We start from the raw sequence: 22,252 nt of genomic DNA on the forward strand, positions 1-22,252 counted from the left end.
AACACATCCTTACAAAAATCTATGAGACAAAAACAGTTCTAAGAGGGAAGCTCATAATGATATAGGCCTTCCTCAAGAAACAAGAAAAATTTCAAATAAACAACCTAACCTACCACCTAAAACATTTGGGGGGGGGGAACAAAATCCAAAGTCACCAGGATGAAGGAAGTAATAAAAATTAAAGAGGAAATGAATAAAATAGGGATTAAAAACAAGAGAAAATATTAATAAAACCAAGAATTGTTCTATTTTTAAAGGATAAACAAAATTGACAAACCTCTAGCCAAAATCACCAAGAAGAAAAGAGTACCCAAATAAATAAAATAAGAAATGAAAAAGAAATAACATCTGATACCACAGACATACAGAAAAATCATAAGACAATAGTATGAATAGTTATATGCCAACAAACCATACAACCTAGAAGAAATGGACAAATTTTTAGAAACATGCATCCTGCCAAAACTGATTCAAGAAGATACAGATAATTTGACTATTCAAATTGTAATGAAATCTCTAATAAAATAGCATTGCAAACAAAAACCCAGGGCAAGACAGCTTCATTGGGGGATTCTACTGAACATAAAAGGAATAACTGTTAATCTATCCTTCTCAAGCTATTACAAAGCATTGAAGAGGAAGGAACATTCGCAAATTCCTTCTATGAACCCACCATCGCCGTTATACCAAAGCTAGACAAAGAAACTACAAAAAAGAAAATTATATATACAGTGGAATATTACTCAGCCATAAAAAGAACAAGATAATGCTATTTGCAGCAATATGGATGGACCTAGAGATTGTTGTACTGAGTGAAGTCAGATACAGAAAGACAAATATATGATACTGCTCATATTTAGAATCTAAAAACAAGGGTACAAATGAACTTTTTTACAATATGGAAAGAGAGTCATGGATGTAGAAAACAAATTTATAGTTACCAAGAGATGGGGTGGGAGAGATAAATTGGGAGGTTGGAATTATATATACACACTATTATATAAAAAATAGGTGACACAGAAGAACCTGCTGTACAGCAGAGGGAACTCTACTCAATACTCTGTAATTGCCTATATGGGAAAAAAATCTTAAAAAAAGAGTGAATATACATACATGTGTAACTGATTCATTTTGCTGTATAGCAGAAATTAACACAACATTGTAAATAGATTATACTCTAATTAAAAAAAATTAGGCCAATATCTTTGATGAAAAAAGATGCAAAAATCCTCCATAGCATATTAGGAAAATGAATTCAACAATACATAAAAAGGATCATACAGCATGATCAAGTTAGGTTTATTCCAGCATCACAAAGATGATTCAATATATACAAACTAATCAATGTGATACACCATAGTAACAAAAGGAAAGACAAAATCAATATGATCATCTTAATAGATGCAAAAAATATTTGAGAGAATTCAATATCCATTCATGACAAAAGAAAAAAAAAAAACCTGTCACCAAAGTGAGTATAGAGGAAACATATCTCAACCTAATAAAAGCTATTTATGACAAACACACAGCCCACATAATCATCAATGGTGAAAAGCTGAAAGCCTTTCCACTAAATTCAGGAAAAAGACAAGGATGCCCACTCTCATAACTTCTATTCAAAATAGTATTTAAGTCCTAGCCCCAGCTGTCAGACCAGGAAAGAAGTAGAAGGTATCCAAATTGGAAAGGAAGATGTGTAACTGTCACTATGCAGATCACATAATATTCTATATAGAGAACCCTAACATCTTCACAAAAAAACTGTTAGAACTAATAAGAGATTTCAGCAAGGTTAAGATACAAAGATCTGTTGCGTTTTTTTATACTAACAATTAAATATTCGAAAAATAAAGTTTAAAAAAATCTTGTTTAAAATTGTGTCAAAAAATAAAATATCTGAACAAGATAATGCTGTGAAAGTGCTGCACTCCATGTGCCAGTAAATTTGGAAAACTAAGCAGTGGCCGCAGGACTGGAAAAGGTCACTTTTCATTCCAATCCCAAAGAAAGGCAATGCCAAAGAATGTTCAAACTACTGCACAATTGCACTCATCTCACACACTAGTAAACTGATGCTCAAAATTCTCCAAGCCAGGCTTCAGCAATACGTGAAGTATGAAGTTCCAGATGTTCAAGTTGGTTTTAGAAAAGGCAGAGGAACCAGAGATCAAATTGCCAACATCCACTGGATTATCAAAAAAGCAACAGCATACCAGAAAAACATCTATTTCTGCTTTATTGATTATGCCAAAGCCTTTGTGTTGGGAGCTGCATTAGGCATTACTGACAAAATGGAGGCACGGCCCCAATCCCCTCTCCTCATCTTGCAAGCATGGTCCCAGGATGAAGGAGTTAGGGCTTATGATTCTGACTTGTTTTTTCCTTTCTTCGGTTGAGTTGGCTGGAAAGAATGTTAAGGTGCTTGAGAGAAGCATGAGAAAGCACAAAGCCTTCTGCAGTAGTGCCCAGAAAATAATCTATAAAATAACCATTGACATTTGTTCAAGGATCTTTACAAAGAATGTTCCAGGATGAGCACATAGGCCACAGCTTGAGGCCATGGGAAGGATTGTTTTCTGAGACCTGTTTGTGAGGGAAATATTTATGGCAAAAGAAGTTTGCTGAGTTTAGGATTTAGGAATAATTAAGAATAGCTAGAGGAGACACCCCACGTCCAAGGTCAGGGGTGGCGGCTGAGAGGAGCTACCCCGCGTCCCAGGCCAGTGGCGGCCAGGAGGAGACACCCCGCATCTGAGGTCAGGGGTGGCTGGGAGAAGCCACCTTGCACCCAAGGCCAGGGGCGGTGACCCTGAGGAGCCACCCCGAGCCCGAGGCCAGGGCCGGTGGCTGGGAGGAGCAACCTGAGGAGTGGTGGCTGCACAGGCACAGGAAGGCCTAGAGGAGCTATCCCACGTTGAAGGTCAGGAACGGCGGCGGTAAGGAGATACCCCTCATCCAAGGTAAGGAGCAGTGGCTGTGCTTTGCTGGAGCAGCCGTGAAGAGATACCCCACGCCCAAGGTAAGAGAAACCCAAGTAAGATGGTAGGTGTTGCAAGAGGGCATCAGAAGGCAGACACACTGAAACCATACTCACAGGAAACTAGTCAATCTAATCACACTAGGACCAGAGCCTTGTCTAACTCAATGAAACCAAGCCATACCTGTGGACAACCCAAGATGGGCGGGTCACAGTGGAGAGGTCTGACAGAATGTGGTCCACTGGAGAAGGGAATGGCAAGCCACTTCAGTATTCTTGCCTTGAGAAATCCATGAACATTATGAAAGGGCAAAATGATAGGAAAGAGGAACTCCCCAGGTCAATAGGTGCCCAATATGCTACTGGAGATCAGTGGAGAAATAACTCCAGAAAGAATGAAGGGATGGAGCCAAAGCAAAAACAATACCCAGTTGTGGATGTGACTGGTGATAGAAACAAGATCTGATGCTGTAAAGAGCAATATTGCATAGGAAACTGGAATGTCAAGTCCATGAATCAAGGAAATTGGAAGTGGTCAAACAAGAGATGGCAAGGAGGAACGTTGACATTCTAGCAATCAGCGAACTAAAACGGACTGGAATGGGTGAATTTAACTCAGATGACCATTATATCTACTACTGCGGGCAGGAATCCCTCAGAAGAAATGGAGTAGCCATCATGGTCAACAGAAGAGTCTGAAATGCAGTACTTGGATGCAATCTCAAAAACGACAGAATGATCTCTGTTCGTCTCCAAGGCAAACCATTCAATATCACAATTATCCAAGTCTATGCCCCAACCAGTAACGCTGAAGAAGCTGAAGTTGAATGGTTTTATGAAGACCCTACAAGACCTTTTGGAACTAACACCCAAAAAAGATGTCTTTTTCATTATAGGGGACTGGAATGCAAAAGTAGGAAGTCAAGAAACACCAGGAGTAACAGGAAAATTTGGCCTTGGAATGCAGAATGAAGCAGGGCAAAGACTAATATAGTTTTGCCAAGAAAATGCACTGGTCATAGCAAACACCCTCTTCCAACAACACAAGAGAAGACTCTACACATGGACATCACCAGATGGTCAACACCGAAATCAGACTGATTATATTCTTTGCAGCCAAAGATGGAGAAGCTCTATTCAGTTGACAAAAACAAGACCAGGAGCTGACTGTGGCTCAGATCATGAACTCCTTATTACCAAATTCAGACTCAAATTGAAGAAAGTAGGGAAAACCACTAGACCATTCAGGTATGGCCTAAATACAGTGGAAGTGAGAAATAGATTTAAGGGCCTAGATCTGATAGATAGAGTGCCTGATGAACTATGGACGGAGTTTTGTGACATTGTACATGAGACAGGGATCAAGACCATCCCCATGGAAAAGAAATGCAAAAAAGCCAAATGGCTGTCTGGGGAGGCCTTACAATAGCTGTGAAAAGAAGAGAAGCGAAAAGCAAAGGAGAAAAGGAAAGATATAAGCATCTGAATGCAGAGTTCCAAAGAATAGCAAGAAGAGATAAGAAAGACTTCCTGAGTGATCAATGCAAAGAAATAGAGGAAAAGAACAGAATGGGAAAGACTAGAGATCTCTTCAAGAGTTAGAGATACCAAGGGAATATTTCATGCAAAGATGGAATCGATAAAGGACAGAAATGGTATGGACCTAACAGAAGCAGAAGATATTGAGAAGAGGTGGCAAGAATACACAGAAGAATTGTACAAAAAAGGCCTTCATGACCCAGATAATCATGATGATGTGATCACTAATCTAGAGCCAGACATCCTGGAATGTGAAGTCAAGTGGGCCTTAGAAAGCATCACTATGAACAAAGCTAGCAGAGGTGATGGAATTGTCATTGAGCTATTTCAAATCCTGAAAGATGATGCTGTGAAAGTGCTGCACTCAATATGTCAGCAAATTTGGAAAACTCAGCAGTGGCCACAGGACTGGAAAAGTCAGTTTTCATTTCAATCCCCAAGAAAGGCAATGCCAAAGAATGCTCAAACTACTGCACGATTGCACTCATCTCACAGGCTAGTAAAGTAATGCTCAAAATTCTCCAAGCCAGGCTTCAGCAATACATGAACTGTGACCTTCCTGATGTTCAAGCTGGGTTTAGAAAAGGCAGAGGAACCAGAGATCAAATTGCCAACATCCCCTGGATCATCGAAAAAGCAAGAGAGTTCCAGAAAAGCATTTATTTCTTCTTTATTGACTATGCCAAAGACTTTGACTGTGTGGATCACAATAGACTGTGGAAAATTCTGAGAGAGATGGGAATACCAGACCACCTGACCTGTCTCTTGAGAAATCAGTATGCAGGTCAGGAAGCAACAGTTAGAACTGGACATGGAACAGCAGACTGGTTCCAAATAGGAAAAGGAGTATGTCAAGGCTATATATTGTCACCCTGCTTATTGAACTTATATGCAGAGTACATCATGAGAAACACTGCACTGGAAGAAACACAAGCTGGAATCAAGATTGCCAGGAGGAATATCAATAACCTCAGATATGCAGATGACCTCATCCTTATGGCAGAAAGTGAAGAGGAATTAAAAAGCCTCTTGATGAAAGTGAAAGTGGAGAGTGAAAAAGTTGGTTTAAAGCTCAACATTCAGAAAATGAAGATCATGGCATCTGGTGCCATCACTTCATGGGAAATAGATGGGGAAACAGTGGAAACAGAATCAGACTTTATTTTTTGGGGCTCCAAAATCACTTCAGATGGTGACTGCAGCCATGAAATTAAAAGACACTTACTCCTTGGAAGAAAAGTTATGACCAACCTAGATAGCTTATTCAAAAGCAGAGATATTACTTTGCTGACTAAGGTCCGTCTAGTCAAGGCTATGGTTTTTCCAGTGGTCATGTATGGATGTGAGAGTTGGACTGTGAAGAAGGCTGAGCGCCATAGAATTGATGCTTTTGAACTGTGGTGTTGGAGAAGACTCTTGAGAGTCCTTTGGAGTGCAGGCAGATTCAACCAGTCCATTCTGAAGGAGATCAGCCCTGGGATTTCTTTGGAAGGAATGATGCTAAAGCTGAAACTCCAGTACTATGGCCACCTCATGCGAAGAGTTGACTCATTGGAAAAGACTCTGATGCTGGGAGGGTTAGGGGCAGTAGGAGAAGGGGAAGACCGAGGATGAGATGGCTGGATGGCATCACTGACTCGATGGAAGTGAATCTGAGTGAACTCCGGGAGTTGGTGATGGACAGGGAGGCCTGGCATGCTGCGATTCATGGGATCGCAAAGCGTCGGACATGACTGAGCAACTGAACTCAACTGAACTGAATGATGAGTGATGTTGAACATCTTTTCATGTGTTTATCAGCCATCTGCATGTCATTTTTGGCATAATGTCTGTAGGTCTTCTGTCCACTTCTTTATTTAGTCATTTATTTTTCTGGTATTGAGCTGCACTAGCTGCTTTTATATATTGGAAATTGGTTCTTTGTCAGTTGTTTCATTTGCTATTATTTTCTCCCACTCTGAGGGCTGTCTTTTCACATTGCTTATAGTTTCCATTGTCATGCAAAAGCTTTTAAGTTTAATTAGGTTCCATTTGTTTATTTTATTTCCATTACTCTGGGAGTTGGGTCATAGAGGATCTTGCTATAATTTATGTCGGAGAGTGTTCTGCCTATTTTTCCCCTAAGAATTTTATAGTTTCTGATCTTATATTTAGGTCTTTAATCCATTTTGAGTTTATTTTTGTGTATCATGTTAGAAAGCATTCCAGTTTCATTCTTTTACTTGTAGTTGACTAGTTTTCCCAGCACCACTTGTTGAAGAGATTATCTTTTCTCCATTGCATATATTTGCCTCCTTTGTCAAAGATGAGGTGTCCATAGGTGTGTGGATCTATCCCTGGACTTTCTGTTTTGTTCCATTGATCTGTATTTCTGTCTTTGTGCCAGTACCATAATTGTCTTGATGACTGAAGTAATCAAGTATAGTCTGAAGTCAGGTTTGTAGTATAGTCTGAAGTCAGGCGAGTTTATTCCTCCTGTTCCGTTCTTCTTTCTCAAGATTGCTTTGGCTATTCGAGGTTTTTGTATTTCCATACAAATTGTGAAATTATTTGATCTAGTTCTGTGGAAAATACCATTGGTTGCTTGATAGGGATTGCATTGAATCTATAGATTCCTTTAGATAGTATACTCATTTTCACTATACTTATTCTTCTGATCTATGAACATGGTATATTTCTCCATCTATTTGTGTCCTCTTTGATTTCTTTCACCAGTGTTTTATAGTTTTCTATATATAGGTCTTTTGTTTCTTTAGTTATGCATATTTCTAAATATTTTATTCTTTTCATTGCAATGGTGAATGGAGTTGTTTCCTTAATTTCTCTTTCTGTTTTCTCATTATTAGTGTATAGGAATGCAAGGGATTTCTGTGTGTTGATTTTATATCCTGCGACTTTACTATATTCACTGATTAGCTCTAGTAATTTTCTGGTGAGTCTTTAGGGTTTTCTATGTAGAGGATCATGTCATCTGTAAACAGTGAGAGTTTTACTTCTTCTTTTCCAATCTGGATTCCTTTTATTTCTTTTTCTGCTCTGATTGCTGTGGCCAAAACTTCCAAAACGATGTAGAATAGTAGTGGTGAGAGTGGGCACCCTTGTCTTGTTCCTGACTTTAAGGGAAACGCTTTCAATTTTTCACCATTGAGGATAATGTTTCCTGTGGGTTTGTCACATATGACTTTTATTATGTTGAGGTATTTTCCTTCCATGCCTACTTAATGGAGAGTTTTTAATCATAAATGGGTGTTGAATTTTGTCAAAGGCTTTCTCTGCATCTATTGAAATAATCATATCTTTTTAATCTTTCAATTTGTTAATATTGTGTATCAGATTGATTGACTTGTGCATATTGAAGAATCCATGCATCCCTGGAATAAAGTCTACTTGATCATAATGTATGATATTTTTAATGTGTTGTTGGATTCTTGTTGCTAGAATTTTGTTGAGGATTTTTGCAACTGTGTTCCTCAGTTATATTAGGTTGTAGTTTTCTTTTCTGTGGCATCTTTGTCTGGTTTTTGTATCAGGGTGATTGTGGCCTCATAGAATGAGTTTGGGGGTTTTCCTTCCTCTGCAGTTTTCTGGAAGAGTTTGAGTAAGACAGGTGTTAGCTCTTCTCTAAAATTTTGGTAGAATTCAGCTGTGAAGCCATCTGGTCCTGAGCTTGTGTTTATCGGAAGATTTTTTTAAATTTCAGTTTTGATTTCTATGCTTGTGATTGGTTCAATTTTTCTATTTCTTCCTGGTTCAGTTTTGTAAGGTAACACTTGTCTCAGAATTTTTCCATTTCTTCCAAGTTGTCCATTTTATTGGCATATAGTTGTTCATAGTAGTCTCATGACTGTTTGTATTTCCATGTTGTCCATTGTAATTTCTCTATTTTCATGTCTAATTTTATTGATTTGAGCCTTCTCCCTTTTTTCTTGATGAGCCTGGCTAATGGTTTTTCTATTTTATTCATCTTCTCAAAGAATCAGCTTTAAGTTTTATTGATCTTTGGTATAGTCTCCTTTATTTCTTTCTCATTTATTTCTACTCTGATTTTTATGATTTCTTTCCTTGTACTATTTTTTTGGTGAGTTTGTTCTTCTTTTCCTAGTTGCTTCAGGTGTAAGGTTAGGTTGTTTATTTGATGTTCCTCTTGTTTCTTGAGGTAGGCTTGTATTGGTATGAATTTCCCTCTTAGCACTGCTTCTACTGAATCATGTAGGTTTTGGGTTGCTGTATTTTCATTATCATTTGTTTCTATGCATATTTTTATTTCCTTTTTGATTTACTCAGTGACATCCACATATATTTTTGATGTTTTCATAGGGAGAGGGGAAATTTCCATTCTCCTACTCCACCATCTTGATTGCCTCCCACTTTTATCTCTTCTATATATGTATAGGAGTATACCCTGTGAAGCCTACTAGTCCTAGACTTTTGTTTGTTTGGAGTTGTTCTATTAGTGATTCAATTTCATTACTAATAATTGGCATTCATATTTTCTATTTCTTCCTGACTTGGTCCTGAGAGGTTGTACCTTTCTAGAAACTTATCTATTTCTTCTAGGTTGTCCATTTTATTGGTATATAATTGTTAGTAGTAATCTCTTGTGATCCTTTGTATCCTTTGATATTGTTTGTAACTTCTCCAATTTTGGGGACCCTATATCTTTTTTATGAGTGTGTCTAGTAGTTTATCAATCTTGTTTATCTTTTCAAGGAACCAGTTCTTAATTTCATTGATCTTTTCTATTTTTTTTTTTAAATTCTTAGTTTTATTTATTTATGCTCTGATCATTATTGCTTTGCTTAAGAGAACAGGCTTCAGAGAAAGTCTAGGAAAGAATATCTTTGAAAGCTCTCCAAAAGGATTACTACAAGGATACACTGCTTTTAAAATCTGGACTTTAGAGAAGTGAGAGTGGCTGAATGACAATTACATTTCCCTTGTCTGTATGAATAATCTCTTTCTTTGCTTACATAGGCTTCAGTGCACTATCACATCATGGAGTGTTACCCTACCTGCCTTGGAATTCTCCAATACCAACTTTCATAGATTTTAAAGGGAAATATTAAAGGCATGGTCTGTATAGCCAGTAATGCCAGTAATGTCTGCTGAACTATAAAGAAAAAAACTGTTTCTACAGTTACAAAGCACACCTCACAACATGAAACAAGATCAGGGAAATGATATCATCACTTTAATGTCATCATTGCCAGGTCTCCTCAGTGGAAAACAAAATGGTAATTGGACGTCACTTAGAGGCAACCAAGGGGTAACAGCCAAAATATACAGATGGTTCATACAACTCAATATTTAAAAAAGAACAATTAAAAAATGGACAGAAGACCTGAATAGACATTTCTGCAAAGAAGACATACATATGGCCAAAGACATGAAAAGATGCTCAACATTGCTAATTATTAGAAAAAATATGAATCAAAACTACAATGAGGTATCACCTCACACTTGTCAGAATGGCCATCATCAAAAGCTACAAATATTGTAATAAATGTTGCAGAGGGTGTGGAGAAAAGGGAACCCTCTTACACTGTTGGTAAGAATGCAAACTGGTGCCACCACTATGGAAAACAGTATGGAAACTCTTCAAAACGCTAAACTTTAAGAACAAGCAAGCACACTTCTGAATATATATTAGTAAAAAATGAAAATCTAAATAAAAAAGACACATCCCCTGTGTTCACAGCAGCACTTTTTGCAATAGCTAAGACATGGAAACAACACAAGTGCCCATCAATAGATTATTCATTTAAGAAGATGTGGTAGATATATAGATCAGAATATTACTCAGCCATAAAAAGAATGAAATATTGCCATGTGCAGCAACATAGATGGACCTAGAAAATATTATGCTTGGTGAAGTAAGTCAGTCAGAGAAAGACAAGTACTATATGATACCACTTATAAGAGAAATCTAAAAATAATACAAATGAATCTATATACAAAAGAGAAGCAGATTCACAGATATAGAAACAATATTTTGATTACCAAATGGAGGAGGAGGGAGAGACAAATTAGGATTGTAGGATTAACAAACGACCATACTTACAATAGATAAGTAACAAGGATTTGCTGTATAGCACAGGAATTTATATTCAATATCTTATAATAGCTTATAATGAAATACAACCCAAAAAACAGAATCATTTTGTTTTACACCTGAAATTAGCAATATATTTTAAATCAACTATACTTCTATTTTGAAAAGTCCACGTCATTGAACTCTTTTATTGTATGATGTAATATCAGCATATTAAAAAGCAGAAACATTGTTTTGTCAACAAAGGTCCATCTAGTCAAGGCTATGGTTTTTCCAGTAGTCATGTATGGATGTGAGAGTTGGACTATAAAGAAAGCTGAGCGCCGAAGAATTGATGCTTTTGAACTGTGGTGTTGGAGAAGACTCTTGAGAGTCCCTTGGACTGCAAGGAGATCCAACCAGTCCATCCTAAAGGGAATCAGTCCTGAATATTCATTGGAAGGACTGATGTTGAAGCTGAGACGCCAATACTTTGGCCACCTGATGCGAAGAGCTGACTCATTTGAAAAATCCCTGATGTTGAGAAAGATTGAAGGCAGAAGGAGAAGGGGACGACAGAGGATGAGATGGTTAGATGGCATCACTGACTCAATGGACATGAGTCTGGGTAAACTCAGGAGTTGGTGATGGACAGGGAGACCTGGTGTGCTACGGTTCATGGGGTTGCAAAGAGTTGGACACGACTGAGTGACTGAACTGAACTAAACTGAACTGAATGCCATTTTACTCTGGCTGTTTTATATGTTTTTAACATATCTTTGGTTTTAAGATTTGAGTTTCTTTGAAGTTTTACTGTTCAGCATAAACTTCTCATGCTGTGCTGTACTTAGTTGCTCAATCATATTCACCTCTTTGTGACCTTATGGACTATAGCCCACCAGGCTCCTCTGTCTGTGGGGATTTTCCAGGCAAGAATACTGGAGTGGGCTATCATGCCCTCCTCCAGTGGATCTTCCCAACCCAGGGATCAAACCCAGGTCTCTCACGTTGCAGGCAGATTCTTTACCATCTGAGCCACCAGGGAAGTCCACGAATGCTGGAGTGGGTAGCCTATCCCTTCTCCTGGGGGATCTTCCTGACCCAGGAATCTAATCAGGGTCTCTTGCATTACATGGATTCTTTACCAGCTGAGCTACCAGGGAAGCCCTAGCTTTTCATATGTACAAAAATATTTTATTCACATAATTTAGGAAGCTTTTGTTTATTATTTCTTCAAATATATTTTCTACTCCAATTTATTTGTCCTCTATTTTTGGAGTTCAAATTACACATATATCAGTATCTTTGGTAATGCTCAATAGCTCCCTCAGTCTCTGTTTATTTTTCCTCTAAGTTTTTCCCTTTATATATTTCTCATTAGATATTGTTTATAAATCCATCTTCAATTTCACCATTTTTCCTCTGAAATTTCCATTCTGTTAGTAAACTCATCCAATACACTTAAAAATTTATTTATTTTAATTAAAAGCTAATTATTTTCCAATATTGTGCTGGTTTTTGTCATACAATAACATAAATCAGCCATGGGTGTACATGATACTGTGTTTTCAGTTCCAAAATTTTCATTTGGTTCTTTCTTACAATTTCTATTTCTCTTCTGAGATTTGTTTTTCTTTCATTCATCGCAAGTGTGTTTTCCTGTACGTTGCATGTGTGCTAAATCATTTCAGTTGTGTCCAACTCTTTGCAACCCTATGGACTGTAGCTCGCCAGGCTTCTCTGTCCATAGGATTCTCCAGGCTAGGATACTAGAGTGGGTTGCCATTTCCTACTCCAGGGGATCTCCTCAACCCAGGGATCTAACCTGCGTCTCTTATGTCTCCTGCATTGGCAGGAGGATTCTTTACCACTAGTGCCACCTGGGAAGCCCTTTCTGTACCTTATGGAATATAAATGTAATAGCTGCTTTAATGTTACTCCTCATAATTCTAATATCTGAATCTTTTCTTGTTTGGTATCAGATGATTTTGTTTTCCCTTTAGAAGGGGACATATTTTCTCACTCTTGGATACTAAGTAATTTTCTGCTTATCCTGGACATTGAAAATGTTTTGTGTAAACTCTTTGTTCTTTTATAATCCACTGAAAAAAGACACTTTTCTTTTAGTAGGCAATCTACTTGGTTAGATTCTGGCCATTAGTTCTGCATTATCTTTTCTATACTATAATTAAAATCTCAGTTTAGCTCTCAAAGCCGTTTTTTTTTTTGCTGATTTGGTTATGTGTGTGCATGTGTGGTTCAGAGTTCAGGCTGAGATTTTTGTGATTTAAATCTCAGTTCATTTCTCAAAGCCTTTGATTTGCTTGTTTGGTTACTTTCTGCACATTCATTGTCCAGTAAGAGTGGTTTTATCCAAAGATATGGGATACTTTCTCTGTCTCTTTTCCTTCTGAGATTTCTCTTTTGCACTTCATCATACTCATGTGCCTTTTGTAAGGTTCTTCTGGCGAGAAAAATGGCAGGTTTTCCATCAGAGTTTTAGCTACATGTGACTCTCTAATCCACAATAAAACAGTTACCTTGCAGGGTTGCAAAAGAAAAAAAACCTGGATACCTTACCCTCTTATGTTTTCATTCTTTTTCATCATTTGCCTCCTTTTTGGTTACTTCTCAGAGTCCTCAAGTGAGATTTTTCTTTCTAAAATTTTGTCCAAATTAATGGGGGATGTGGTTTCTAGGGGGGCTTACACTTCCATTGCAGAATTGGGTCTCCCAAGAGCACTATATTTTAAATATCATCCTATATTTATATCTCATTCAATATTTACTTTTATTCAACACTATGCTGATAATTAACCAGTTGTGTCTTTTCATAAAATTTTAGGTTTTATTGTGAAATACATAAAAGGTAACCTGAATACATGGATAGATATACCATATTTAAGAATAGGATGATATAGCACTATAAAAACTTTAGTGTCTCCCAAATTTATATATAAATTGATTAATAGCGCAGCTAATATTCAAGCTGAAATTTTATACATTGGTGTAGACTATAACATATACACTTGCTTCCTATCAAATCCTAACATTTTATAAAGTTGTTTCCAGAGGTGATATTCAAAATATAGCAACCTGTATGACATAGGCACTAACTAATGAGAAAAATCCCTGACTACTAGTTTCTATGATGTCAATGCCTACCAAGCCCAGCTAGATTTATATATTTTTAATTACATAAAATATTTTAGAGTTAAAGATGCTTCTGTACCTCTTTCCAAATCCCATAACTATTTCCCTCCCTGTGCATATTTTACACTATTACTGTGTATGTGGGCTTCCCTGGTGGCTCAGAGGTTAAAGCATCTGCCTGCAATGCGGGAGACTTGGGTTTGATCCCTGGGTCAGGAAGATTCCCCTGGAGAAGGAAATGGCAACCCACTCCAGTATTCTTGACTGGAGAATCCCATGGACAGAGGAGTCTGGTGGGCTACAGTCCACGGGGTCACAAAGAGTCGGACACGACAGAGTGACTTCACTTTATATGTATAGCATACTTTCACATGTATATAAATTGTACAATACTGAGCAAAGAGTATCGTACATGGACATAACTGAAGCAACTTAGCACGAATATATAGTAGGTAAATATCCATTTTGATACATATTTAACTGTTGTATAGTATCCCATTGAATAACTATGCTACAATTTACTTATCAGAATTGCCTATTTCTTTGTTTTAAATTTGGGGTAGTGTTCTAATTCTATTAAAAACAATGTTGCAATTAAAATTCATTTTCATGGATTATTAGGAACATGTTTCTCTTGGGTACTACATAATAGTGGAATTGGGGATTATACATTTATTGACCTTTAATTTTATTAGATATCATAGTTGGACAAATGTATACTCCCACAAATACTGAATGGGATTGCCTATATTCTTATACTCTCCCTAACAGTATGTATTACCAATCTTCCTTTTTAAAATATTATTTTAGCTTTTACTAATATAAGAAATAAAATGGTATTTTATTTTATGGTAATTTCATTTCCCTAATTAATGCTTATCAGTTTTTAATCAAGCCAGTCTCAAGTTCCACTTATTTCTTTTTAGTAGATTATTTTTTTTAGGATTCTTAGATGTAGTCAACATACCCTGCTTCTCTGTATTTTTCTAATATCTTCCCTTTGCAGAAGTTTCTACCCGTAAAAACTTGGTACCAATTTCTGTATAGGTATGCTTTTGACTGCCAACAGAAAATTCAACTGAATTAAAAAGGGCGGGTGTTGTTGTAATATATATTAGGAAAGTTCAGGGATAGCAGCAGATTTAGGTATGGCTTAATGTAAAAACAAAAAGTGGCAATGAAAAAAATGAAATAAAAGGAGGGGAGAGTGAAATAGCACAAGAGGAATGAAGAAGAAGAGGAAACGTAATATTTTGTTCTGGTGTCTATTCTCTGAGTTAGGACACGAGTTCTGGGGTCTCGGAGATGAATCAGATCTGCATGATGGATCCACAAGAAGCTCACCATGCAAAAGGCAGGACATAGAATAAACCAGCAAACAGAGAGCTCTCACCCAGTTTATTAAGTGCTATGATAGAGTCATGCAAAAGAGTAAGGGGGAAGGAAAGACTAGCTAAACTTAGAGTAGTCTCAGAAGCTTATTTTGGAGAAAGCAGCATTTGTACCAGTCTTTATAGGAAGGCAGACCTTTTATAGGCAGGCATGGTGTGTGGGAGAGGGGAACAAAGATATTCCAGGTAGAGGAACAGTTTGAGCAAGTGTGTGGCATTGGCAGAATGCAGAACATGAGTCATCCAATTGTGACTGAGGCATGTGAGCTTAGCAGAGGCCAATCATGGAGGGCCTTGAACAAATGATAGGCTAACGGGCTTGGATCTAAACCTGCCAGTCAAGGGAACCCTTGGTAGCTACAGATATGGGCAGCTATGTGTTTGAAACATGACTCTGAGGGTCTCTGTGTGAGTGGAGCAGATGGGAAGCAGGTGCATAGGAGCAGAGACCCATCTGCCACCATCACATGTGCCCCTACACTCAGCAGAGGCTCTTCAGAGCCTGCAGTCATACAAGAACTATTCCTTCTCCCCTTCTCTTCTGCCAATGTCCTATTCCTCCCACAGGAGGAATATACCAGACCTCCCAGCTCAAATATACCATATATGGAAGATTTCATTGCCTTCCAGGTGGTGATTTCCTCTGTGAGACCCTCAGTACCCTGCTCTGGGATTCTTCAGTGACATGTTGTATTCTTATGCACCCCAGTCAAATGGAGAAATCTTCAAGGACGGGGTGTGAATCTCATTTAGTTTTGCATGTCCAGTGCATAGTATGGGTTTTGGCACATGGAGGACCAGTAGGAAACTCACCAGTGAGTGAGAGAAACAAAGTAAATGAAGGGAAAGAAGAAATTGGAGGAGAGGAGAAGACTGGAGAGAGGGAGGGAAGGGGGCAGATAGATAGGGTGTTGGGATGGTCAAGAGAAATGAGAGGAAGAACATGGAGGGAAGTACAGGGCCAATGTGGATTCTCTCCTCTTTCCATCAGTAGTGCCAAGTATCAGACAGTGAGTGTCAGTGTCAGACACAGAGTGTTAGGCTTTGGAATCAACCAGATGTGGGTTCGTATCTTGGTTCCATCACCTTGGTTGATGTTACATACATGTGATGTGTTCCATCACATGGTGACCACGTGCCTTCAGACAAGATGCATCAACTCTTGGTCATTAGTTTCATCAACTGTGGGATGATGATAATACTAGTCCCTCTCACATGGGTATTTTAGAACTTAAAAATAGATGTGAGTCCTTTGAGGGCAGGGGTCCTATCTTACTTGCTTTCCTTTGCCCAACATCCAACAAGGGCCTTGACACAACTGTGCTCAACAAATAATTAGTGACTGAGCAAATGAATGCCTGAGAACTTTTTCTGCACTGGTGAGTAGTGCTCCATTCCACAAGAGAGACAGGCTAAGCACTTGCTTAGTGTACCAGTAAAGACACAGCCCCAGTAAAAGTTTTCAGCCAAGTGGATATGCATTAAAAGCATTAATATAGTCATTAGGGGATAAATAAAAAAAATGGTAGACGTTGTTACATTTACTATTTTTATTCTGAATTACATATGATGCAGGGGCACCCTAACTCTTAGTGTTTAGAGCCTCTAAATGCCTTAATTTTGTCCTACTTGAGCAATATAAATGAATTAGCTCTAATCTCTTACCCCAGAGCAGCTCCTGGGGCGAGAGACCCAGACACACAACACACTATGTAATTAGTGTTGGCATAGAGGAGGCTGTGGAAAGCATTGATGTGGCAGCCCAGAGAAGCATGGTCCTAGGGAGAACAGAGGAGTCAAGTAGGAATGGGTATATGGGGTGGGGATAGAGAAACCAACAGAAGAATAGAAGAGAATGATTGCTGAATAAGAGGTAGTAAGCAGAAAAGAGATCACATGCGGAGAAAGGAAAGCTGGAAGCAGGGAGTGTGGGAGGAGACTGACAGGCTGTGAAGGAGACCCCTCTTGAAGTGGAAAGAGGCAGGGTCACTTCCAGCTGGGGATGGGGAGAAGCAAGGCACAGACCTAAGGAGAGGCTTGGAGACAGGACGCTTTCTGTACTGGAGAGGTGAGCTAAAGTGCCTGCTATACTGAAGAGCTTGTGGGGGCCTCCAGGCTGGGGTTTCAACTTGCTTGACTCCACATTCCCCTAAGGTTTGAAGGAAATCCGCTGAAGATATACTCGCTAAACTCATGGAAGTGGTCGGATTTAGAGGTGCCTTGACTCAGATAGCAAGGGAGATAGTTTAGAATTTCTTTTGGGCAATGGAAAGGAGAGGTCTGGACTCTGTTAGGGGTGCCTAAAGGAGGGATGCAGATCCCGTTGAGACCGCATAAGAATGAGATGGAGAAATCGTTCAGGCCACAGAAAGAAAGGAACAGAATCCAATTTAGCAGGGAGATAGGCAATGAGGGGCTTTGTTAAATGGAGAAAGGTCTCAGGACCTGGTTTGGGCCACAGAAACTAGCGATTTGGAGGTGGAAAAACGAAGGGGTAGAATCCTTATTGAATGAAATGAACGGGCTCAGAGGGGAGAAAAGAGGGGCTAAGACCCGGTTGATACCGGTTTGAAAAGGAAAGGAACAGAACCTGGTAACGTTTGGGAACAAGGGTCACACAAAAGCCTGACATCGTTGGATTTATGGGCGGGGAAACCATGTTTGTAGTTAGGGCGGATGGTCACTTGCAGACGTGGAAGTAGGAAAGCAGTTCTGGGGAGGGGGCATGCAGGGACTTACTGCATAGCGGAGGGAGGGAGCGTGTAAAGGGAAGAGGTGCAAGGAAGTACTGTAGAGTGGAGGGAGGGGGTGTTTCGAAAAGGGGCACCACAGCGGTGCACCACTGTACTACAGAGGAGAGGTGGATGGTGTTGGGGGCGAGAAGGGGCTGTAAGAAGCTGTAAGAAGAGGTACTGCAGAGCGGAGGTGGAGGGGGAGGTGTTGGGAGAAGGGTTGGAATGAGATGAGATGCAATTAGAAAGAGTTTGTCACGGGTGGAGTCCAGATGTTCTGCTGCTCTGAGAGCAGAGACCTTATGTGGGATTGAAGTGGTCACAGTTCAGTTCACCAAAGCACGTGAGCGCTCAGCTCCAGCGGTTGCCCCTACACCTCTGGTTGGTGCACATGCGCACTATAGAGTTAAGGTAAGGAGCCTGTGTAGGGTAAAGAGGAAGGGGTCGGAGAACTGACTTGCTGTTCCTTGGAAGCAAAAGGAGCTAGGATTTGGAAGCCAGACCATCTGGGTTTCTAGGTAGGAGAACCCAGTAGTTGAAGGGTTTGGGGCTCAAGGTTTGATAAGAACCCCTTCCTTAGGATTGGCAGGAGGCCATACGAATCTCCACCTCCCTCTCATTCTTTCCTAACTCAAGCCCCTTCCCATCAGGCTCAGCTGTTTCTTGGCCCTCCAGAAAAATGGATAGGAGAAATGACTCCAATTGTAAGATGACCCTGTTCCAGGTGAGGCCTCTCTGAATTCTCTGTAGGCTATCTACCCTGTTCTAACTTCATTTACTGCTGTTGAGCCCCTACCACTCCGTGGTTGCATAACTCCCTACCTACCCTGTTTCAGTCCTCCCTTGCATGGTGGAGGAGGAGGTGAGGAAAACCTGCCTATTTCTTGCTCCCTTTCTCTTTCTTTACCCTCCCCTTCAATCGTTCAAAGGAGGGGGAGGTTTTGTAGAAAGGGTGGGCTCTAGGGAGGCCAGATGGTTCTATACTTCTTAAGTGTGTAAGGCCCTCTGCCTCCCACTGTGAGCCTGGGGCCTCACTTCCCTCCATATGTGCAGGCTGAAACAACAGAAGACAGTGTCTTGCTGATACATACCCTCTTGGCAGCAACCAAGGACACCCTGGCCATGGACCCACCAGTTGCCAACCAGCCGAATAAAAGCAAAACCAAGAAGGCTCCTATTAAGGCTATCACTAAAACTGACCCTCCAGTTCCATCTGCCAGTGTGATTACCACCACCAAGTCTACAGTAACTTTTCCAGCTTTAAATCTGCCAATCATTCCCCAGATCAACCAGGCTTCAGCTACCACTGAGGTAGCCACTACTCAGGCTTCTTCATTCACTGCTTAGCCTAAGAAATCTAACAAGACAAAGAAAGTCACTGCTAAGGCAACCCAAGGTTCCCAATTTCCAATTGACAGTGAGAGTGTCACTACACAGATCAAGTTACCCTTGCAGACCCTAAACCTGCTAGTCATTCTTCATACTATCCAGGCTCCAACTGCCAATGAGTCAGCCAGTTCTCAAGCTTTGTTAGGCCCCACCATGCCTAAGCAAGTTTTCAAGGCTAAGAAGGCTGATAATAAGGTCATAGCTAGTGCCACTGATATCTCACTGGCTCTATCCACTATTTACACAGCTACTACCCACAGCCAAATTACCTCTATCCAAACTAAGAAAGCCTCCAAAGCCAAGAAGACAATTTTATTGTTAATGGCACAAATACTGATACTGAACTCCCAGAGGCCCCAGATGCCACTGAGATAGCTACCAGGCAGACTGAGGCCTCAGCAGCAGCTATCTGGCCCCCAAAATCCAAGGGCAAGAAAGTTGTCTATGAGGGCCCAAAATCTGCCTGTGAGATCTCTGAGGCCCTACCTGCCAGTCAAATGGTCACAAATCAACCCCTAGCAGCCGCCCTCTGGGTCAAGAGAGGGTACAGGGCTTGGAAGGTTGATACTAAGACCCAAACAACCGAAAGCCAGACTCGGGTTGACCAAGGGATCTAGGCCAAGATAGATACCTCTCAGACACACATAAGTTTCTTTGAGACTCAGGTTGCTGCTTCTGTCCAGGCCTTGGCAGATGACTACCTGGCTCAGTTTAGTTTGGAGCCAACAACTAGGACCCGGGGAAAGAGGAACCAAAGGATGAGATCTCTGGCATCACCATCCTTAACTTTGTACTTCTTTTCCATTGCTTTCCTCCTGGTTTGTTTACTTGCTCTATAAAAGTTTACTGAGTCTTTATACTCTGAGCCAGTCCCTGCATTCACATAGGCTATGCGAGATTCTGAGAAGATTGGGATGTAGTTACTGTTTCTTGGCAGTTCACAGATTGGTGTGGAAATAAGACATTGATACACTTAGATACAACCCAGATATAATTCAACTTGTATTTACATAGTAGTTAGAATGTGCCAGGCTTTGTGTTAGGTATAGTTACACAGGGTATATTTTTATGTTTTAAAGTAACTTGTGCCAGCTAAGGTGCCAGTTTTACAGATAAGAAAACCAAGTCCCAGAGAGGTGAAGTGACTTGTTGAAGGGGTACTGCTTGTAGAGCCAGTGGTGGCCAAAAAAAGAGAAATAACCAGACCCTGCCCTTGGGTTGCTCCTCTCTGGCAGAAAAATAAAACTCCTGCCTAGAAGACAGTAAAAGACAAATCTAGGACTCAGTGTGGTTAATGGTAAAGTCAGAACCCACTATAGGGAAGGTTTTAGGGGACTTTCAGAAACAGACAGCGTGAGGAGACAAAGCCATCTCTTTCATCTGGTGATTTTGGATCTCCCTTCTTTCTGATGATGTAGTCCAAGAATCTGAACAAGGATGAGAGAGGTGATGGTAATTATAAGTGGATCTCATGGGGCCAGAGGCCTCTGCTATCCCGAGATGTGGCCATTTTGCAAGAAAGTGTAAGAATCCAATGCTGCTCAGTTTCTTCTCTTCTTCACCTGCCCTCCTCTCTGTCATTCTAAGTTTTATGAAAATATACTGAGATCTCCCCATGTATTCCTCTTCTCCCAGGCAAATAAGTTGGTGACCAGACAAAGATCCCCATCAACCACCCAGGTAGAGTCATACCAACCCTCCTCCCTAAGCTGTCTTTTCTACTCCCCTCTCCTCCCTGCCATGGGAGTAACCATTTAGTTTTATGGCCTCTTCATTCTCTCACATGTCCCCCCTGCCCTTTTCACACTCTTTCATGGCTGGCATCTCCCATTAACACAGTTCAGGACTCAGACTATACTGACCCCACAGGGTGGCCCCTTCTCATCCCAACTGTTAACTCCTCTCCCTTCCTGCAGACATGCTGAAGGATGTCATCCAAGAATATGATGAAAATTTCTCAAAGATCATTGAACAAGCAAGTTATGCTCTGAAGAAAGTGAAGGGTATCCTCTGAGGAATGGGCACAATGAGGAATTCTTGAATGGAACAAAGGTGTACACATCCCTTTGCAGGGAACCACAGAGACTGACTAATCCAGTCCCATCCCCATGCAGATGAGCAGGTGGTGGCCTAGGGAGAGGTATAGACTAGCCTGGGGTCACACAACAGGTACAGCTAAGACCCAAGCCATCCAACTCAATCCTGGCTTCTGTTCACTGCTGGACACATCCTGTAGTATATTTCAGATATTTACTTCTCCCTTCCATTTCCCGTTCTCTGTCTCCCTCAGTTCACTTCAGTTCAGTTCAGTCATTCAGTCGTGTCTGACTCTTTGCGACCCCATGAATCGCAGCACGCCAGGCCTCCCTGTCCATCACCAACTCCCGGAGTTCACTCAAACTCACATCCATCGAGTCAGTGATGCCATCCAGCCATCTCATCCTCTGTCATCCCCTTCTCCTCCTGCCCCCAATCCCTCCCAGCATCAGAGTCTTTTCCAATGACTCAACTCTTCGCACGAGGTGGCCAAAGTACTGAAGTTTCAATTTCAGCATCATTCCCTCCAAAGAAATTCCAGGGCTGATCTCCTTCAGAATGGATTGGTGGGATCTCCTTGCAGTCTAAGGGACTCTCAAGACTCTTCTCCAACACCACAGTTCAAAAGCATCAATTGTTCGGTGTTCAGCCTTCTTCATAGTCCAACTCTCACATCCATACATGACCACAGGAAAAACCATAGCCTTGACTAGACGGACCTTAGTCGGCAAAGTAATGTCTCTGCTTTTGAGCCTACTATCTAGGCTGGTCATAACTTTTCTTCCAAGGAGTAAGTGTCTTTTAATCTCATGGCTGCAGTCACCATCTGCAGTGATTTTGGAGCCCAGAAAAATAAAGTCTGACACTGTTTCCACTGTTTCTCCATCTATTTCCCATGAAGTGGTGGGACCAGATGCCATGATCTTCGTTTTCTGAATGTTGAGCTTTAAGCCAACTTTTTCACTCTCCTCTTTCACTCTCATCAAGAGGCTCTTTAGTTCCT

General features: G+C 40.4%; 1 protein-coding gene across 1 annotated transcript in view; it reads left to right on the top strand.

Annotated features, from left to right (window-relative positions):
* LOC106990669 (trophinin) overlaps positions 1-22,252 on the top strand; it is an 85,534-nt gene that overhangs the window by 45,047 nt on the left and 18,235 nt on the right. The window contains 4 exon segments of the mRNA XM_042242315.2: positions 18,824-19,536; positions 19,539-19,968; positions 20,629-20,733; positions 21,129-21,208. Of these exon segments, the coding sequence (XP_042098249.1) occupies positions 18,824-19,536; positions 19,539-19,968; positions 20,629-20,733; positions 21,129-21,208 (1,328 nt within the window).

Source organism: Ovis aries, chromosome X (assembly GCF_016772045.2).
Source record: "Ovis aries strain OAR_USU_Benz2616 breed Rambouillet chromosome X, ARS-UI_Ramb_v3.0, whole genome shotgun sequence".
Taxonomy (NCBI): Eukaryota; Metazoa; Chordata; class Mammalia; order Artiodactyla; family Bovidae; genus Ovis; species Ovis aries.